A 6000-nucleotide genomic window follows, 5' to 3' on the forward strand; every position below is an offset into this window, starting at 1 on the left:
AAAAATAGAGGGGTCATTGGGGAATGGTAGCAGAAGAATAGTCTGGAAGGAGCAGTGGGTGAAAAGAAGTTTTATCCATCCTTCTTCCTAACTCTGTGAGTCCCAGAAGCAAGACAGCATATTAAGAACTTACTATGTGCACTAGACACTTAGGATACAAAGAAAAAGTGAAACACTCCCTGGCCTCCAGGAGCTTACACTCTAATAAAAGAAGTCTGGTGGGGTTTGAGGGGGGAGGTTGGTAAAGAGAGGCTGCCAATGGAGAAGATTGTACTGAAGGAAAGTTGGGCTCTTATTAAAGCAAAGAGGTAGAAGGAATATTGCTTAAGAAGTTCAAGGATTAGGGCAGTTTGTTGACAATATAGTAAGAGTTCCAGTGAGGATACTGGAATATATGGTCACACGTGAACAAGATAATAAGAGTAGGAATGACTAGAATTGGGGGAAAAGATTAGAAAGAAGTATTGTAGGCATGTCACCTGCATTTAAGGCCACGAGACTGAATAACTGGAAGGCAGAGTAATCAATAGGGGGGCTTAAAGAATTGATTACTTGACATTTGATGTGGACCTTTCTTGGTTCCCTCCAGCTACAAATGCCTTCCCTTCAAATGCCATAATCCACCTACTCTGTATCTATATTACATGTACCTCTTTATCAACATGTTGTCTGTCCCATTAGAATGTAAGCTCCTTGAGGGCAAGGACTGTTTCAACTTTTTTCTTTGTATCCCCAACACATAGGGCAGCTAGTGGCACAGTGGATAGAGTAAGGGGTCTTTAGGTAGGAAGACCTGGGCTCAAATCTGGCCTTAGACACTTACCAGCTGTGTGATCCTGGACAAATTACTTAACCCTGTTTGACTCAGTTTCCTCATCTGTAAAATGAGCTGGAGAAGGAAACCACTCCAATACCTTTGCCAAGGAAATCCCAGATGGGGTCATAAAGAATTGGACATGAGTGAAAACAACTGAACAAAGTCAATATGCAGCCAACAGAGATCTATTTCTATTTGAGTTTTTCATTACTAGTCCATACCACAGCAAAAAATACAGGACAAGAATAATAAAAACCAGGCCTTCACAGGTACTGAGAGGTACCTGTGAAACCTACTTACAGCAGGTTTTGAATGCCAAGCAAAGAATTATGAACTTTATTCAGTTGATAAGAACCAAGGATGGTTTTTTTTTAACAGAAAAGTGGCATGAACAGATTTGTACATAAGGGAGATTCTGGAACTGGTATCAAGGATTCACTGGAAGAGGAAGAGATAAGAAGGGGAAAATCTCTAATATCAAGGAAGATGAGGACTGAAAATGACTAGGAAACAACTGGTGAGTCTGTTTGTTTTTTTAGTGAGGCAACTGGGTTAAGTGACTTGCCCAGAGTCATACAGCTAGTGAGTGTTATGTGTCTGAGGCCGCATTTGAACTCAGGTCCTCCTGACTTCAGGGCCACTGCTCTATCCCCTGTGCCACCTAGCTTCCCCTGGTGAGTTTTAAGAGGTACATTTCAGTAGAGTAAACAGGGGTATTGACATAAGGATGGGTTGTGAAGAAGTATAGGCATTGAATATGCACAACTTTTTAAAAAAGTTTTGCTATGAAGGAAAAGAGATGTAGTGGTTACTATGTGGGATGATACAGTTAAGAGAAGGCTTGTTTAATACTGAGGAATTGGGGGAATATTTGTACTCAGAGGGGAGAGGCAGTGACAAGGGAGAAACTGAAACTGTGAAAGATGGGATGAGAATGTGTATGAGGAAAATCATTTCTGGAGAAAGGTCCTGGAAGAGGCAAGAGCTAATAAGAGCAAAGACAGACTCATGTTAGTGAAGAATAAGAATACTTCTTCTTCTATGATAAAAGAAAAGAAGGGGCAGCTAGGTGGCACAGTGGATAGAGCTCCAGCATTGGAGTCAGGAGGACCTGAGCTCAAATCTGCCCTCAGACACTTGACACTTACTAGCTGTGTGAGCCTGGGCAAGTCATTTAATCCTGACTGCTTCACCAAAAAGCAAGAAGAAGATAAAGTTAGGTAACAATGCCAAGGAGTTTTGAACAATGGAGAAAAGAAATTAAGGGAACTCATGTCAGATGACTTTATTCATTTCAGTGAAATTGGAAGCTAGACCAATCTGCTATTACATTACAGAAATTTAGCATTAATTCAACTTGATTTCACTATTTTCCCCACCAATATGCAGCAGTCTTGGAGCAAGAGCAAGAAACTGGATAATGGGAGTTAGCTATGTTTGAAGATTCTTAGGTCAAGAATAGCAAAAGGTCAGAGGAACAAGGAACTCTGAAGTCTTAAGTAGTTAAACACTGGGATCAAGGCCAACAAGTAGATGTGGGAAACTTACTGGAAGATGAAGAGTTGGATCAAAGGACCAGAAATACTGATAAGTCATCTGTTTTAAGTGTAGGAAGTCACTTCATTACTGTTTCACGAGGCAGACTAATCCACTGTTGGGTTCTCAGGAAATGCTTTCTTAGAAAAGTGCTCTCCTTGTAGTTTCATCCATTGTTTCTGCCCTCTGGAACAAGTCTATTCTTATTCTACATGACAGTCCTTCAAATATTTGAAGGGAACCGTCATGCCTCCCTTCAACTTCCTTTTTCCAGGCTAAACGGTCCCTTCAGTTGCTCTTCACATAATCCTTGTGCATTATGATGGCTATCCTCTGGCCACACTCTAGTTAATCAATTAGATGTGTGACACTGAGAGTTAAACTTGACACTCCCGATGTGACCTGAGCAATACGCAGTATAATAAGACTATTACTTCTTATGTCCTTGATGCTAATCATCAATTATTGCAAACTAAAGTTATACTTTTTTTAAAGGCAGCCACACACATCATACTCTTAGGCTTATATTAGTCTGTGGTCAACTAAGACTCCCAGATCTTTTTCACACAAACTGATGCCAGGCCTTAATCTTAAACACAAAAGTCAAAAAGTGACCTATAAAATTCTTTTTCATCCAAGCCCTTGTTTCCAGCCATAGAGTTGTTCAGTTCTAAAAGCAACTTTTATTTGATCAGCTTTAGATATACTGCTTACATATATATATATATACATATATATATACATATATATAGGTTATATTATGCTGATTAATGTATTCTGCTCATAACCTGATATATTTATTAAATAATAGAATTTGAGAGTTGAAAGGTACTATACAGATTAATAAATTTCAGTCTCCCTTATTTTACAACTGAGAAAATCACAGCAGCATTCACAACATTCTCAACTCTAATATATGAGTTTATTAATAAACATAATCTACTATTGTGTTTATTTTGAAGAAGAGTATGCATATGATAACCACTCGCTAAAAGCATTAAGCTATACACACTTCTATAGGGATAGGGATACGTTGACAAAAATAACATAAAAGTTATGGAGATGGTTAGAATCACTTGTGATGGGGTGTGCCACTGCTTACTTAGAATTACTTAAGAAATATTTCTCCAACCAAAAAAAAGCAAAAACCAAAAAACAAGCTTCAAAACTAACATAAAAATGGGGGGGGGGTTAAAGAGACATCTCATTTGCCTAAAAAGATTTCATGAGGTGTCTAGCTGTCACAGGGTAGCTCAAATAAAATTATCTTCATTATGGCAAATAAAATAGCAAAAAAAAACCCCACATACAAACAAATACCTATATCTTCACAGCAACTAGAAGCAACGGAATTACGTTTTTATACATGTTATAATGGCTGAGAGTCACGAGGATTCCGCTGGCAGCTTCCCCCTCCAGGGGAGAAGCATGAAAGTGGAGGATGGAGAGAAGGCTAAATTAGCAGTGATGGAGAAAGGGTGCGGTTTAGTGATCCAGAGGTCATTGGCATGCACCTGCTGAAGCTGCCCAGGCCCCTCTGAATATAGAAATGGAGGGGGGGGGGAAATGTGGCCTCGATGCCCCTCGATGCTCTGTCCTAGGGCCTGCTTTCCTCCTGCTTTCTGACCCCTTTTGTCAGGAGGAGGGAGCTTTTACAGAGTGGAAGTCCTCATGTATCCTCACTTACAACCCCAGCAATCTCTTTGTTTCCAGCAGCTGGGGGTGGGGACCTGGGGAGAGAGGATAGGTAACTCCCTACTTCCCAGGCCCCTACCCCTCCGCACTCTACTCTGCTCTCCTCTCTCCAACCCAACACACACCACGCGCGCACACACACACACACACACACACAAACACCCTCTCACCCACAAACACACACAGGCTTGTACACACGGGACCGATCGGGACAAGGGGAGGTGTTGGGGGGGGTCCTCAAGTGCTCTCAGCAGCGGCCCCAGGGGAATGAATCCACGCGCCACGAAGTGGAAGCGTGGGCGCAGGCGGAGGGACCGCGACGGGGAGGGCTGGCTGGAGGACAGACGACAGGGAGGTGGGTCGTGTCTGTGCTCGGGCTGAGCGGCTTACCTGAGCAGTTGATGCTCTTCCCTTTGCCCGTGCCAGGGCAGTCTCCTCCTCCTCCTCCTCCGGTTGCGCCCCCTCCTCCTCCGGCTGCTGCTCCAGCGCCCGCTCCTGCCCCGCCGCCGCCGCCGCCGCCCGGGAGCTGGTTGGACGCTCTGCTCCCAGGCACAGAGAAAGCGAAAAGCAGAAAAACCGACGTGTAGCAGAAAGCGAGCGGGGGAGCCGCGGGCAGCCGGAGCGTGGTCCCCGCGGCGCTGGCGGCCCCCGCGGCCCCCATAACTAACTGCCCGAGGAGGACGGCGTTAAGCACAGGGAGCTGCAGGCCCACAGCATCAATCACACCCCGGAGGAGCGGCCGCTGCCTCCACCGCCGAGCAGCCGCGCCCGTCCTGTCCGCTCCTCCCCGGGGCAGCGCTTCAGCATCCCCTCCTGGGTGTTCGAGAGTCTGTAGTACAACGGGAGCCCCGCAGCAGCAGCCGCGCCCCCAACCCTTGGCTCAGCACTGCCAGCCACGAGCCGCCAGGCCTCCGCTCGGTGGATGCGCGCGTGTATGTGTGTATGTGTGTGTGTGTGTATGTGTGTGTGCGCGCGTGCAAGGGAGTGTGTGTGTGTATGTGTGTATGCTCGAGGATAAGGGACAGGGAATGAGGGAAGGGGGGTTCGGGGAGGCGGAGGGGGGACCAGTTCCTCTCCTCTTCTCTCCTCTCCACCCCTCTCTCTCTCTCTGTGTCTCCCCTTTGTGTCCACCGCCGCTTTAGCTACAGACAAGCCACAAAGGCAGCGACGGAAAAGGGGGAGGGAGGAGGCACGTGATTGGGACCTTAGCGCTCTGGGAGGAGGGTATCAGCGACCCCTAAAGCCGCCCCAACCTAATAAGCAGGGTACGGAGTCTTCTCTATCCCACCATCGGAACAGCGACTTCAGAGATGCTATTGTTCTTCCCAAGGCGTGGACCGTGGGATGTGTGGAGGCAATCCGGCTAAATGGACCACCCAGACGAGAGAAGCTTTAAAATGAGACAGCGGGTGCCCTAATACTCTACTCTTTTACACAGTTTTATGGTGCCGGTGGCACTAGTGGAGAGTGAGAGATTTGGCCAGATTTCCAGGACTGAGATGCAGACTGAGTAGTATCACAGTTCATTGTAGATTTACATTTCCCATTTTCTTTTTTAATTGCTGCACTATTCTCACTAACGGCACCGGAATAATGGCGGAAATTATTTTTTAAAAACTCTTTAGCTATGACTAGGTCTTCACCAGAAAACTCTTCTAGCTTCCAAGTTGACTGGAGAAGTTTCTGTCGTTGAGACGTTCACAGAATCATAGAATCTGAGCTGGAAGGGACCTTAGAGATTATCTAATTTAACTACTACCCAGCCTGCTCTTTGAGATTCTATCACCACCACTAGTACCTCCTTAGGCGGCCCATTCCACTTTAGGATAGCTCTAATTATTAGGAAGCAGAGATTTTTTTTCCTCTTATGTATCAATTTAGAAGGTATGATAGGAAGATGTAACAGGGTTTAGGGTCCATTCCTCTCAGATATGGACTAAGGTAGATGTTGA

At 45.4% G+C, this 6000-nt stretch overlaps 1 protein-coding gene across 1 annotated transcript in view; it reads right to left on the bottom strand.

Moving 5' to 3' along the window:
• Positions 1-5416, bottom strand: part of TMEFF1 (transmembrane protein with EGF like and two follistatin like domains 1) — a 147636-nt gene extending 142220 nt beyond the window's left edge. Inside the window, exon 1 of the mRNA XM_021004617.2 lies at positions 4439-5416. Within this exon, the coding sequence (XP_020860276.1) occupies positions 4439-4709 (271 nt within the window). The 5' untranslated portion in view covers positions 4710-5416. The remainder of the gene's footprint in view (positions 1-4438) is intronic.
• Between the last annotated feature and the right edge of the window lie 584 nt (positions 5417-6000).

This window comes from Phascolarctos cinereus, unplaced genomic scaffold (assembly GCF_003287225.1).
Source record: "Phascolarctos cinereus isolate Bilbo 61053 unplaced genomic scaffold, phaCin_HiC Scaffold_4;HRSCAF=312, whole genome shotgun sequence".
Lineage (NCBI taxonomy): Eukaryota > Metazoa > Chordata > Mammalia > Diprotodontia > Phascolarctidae > Phascolarctos > Phascolarctos cinereus.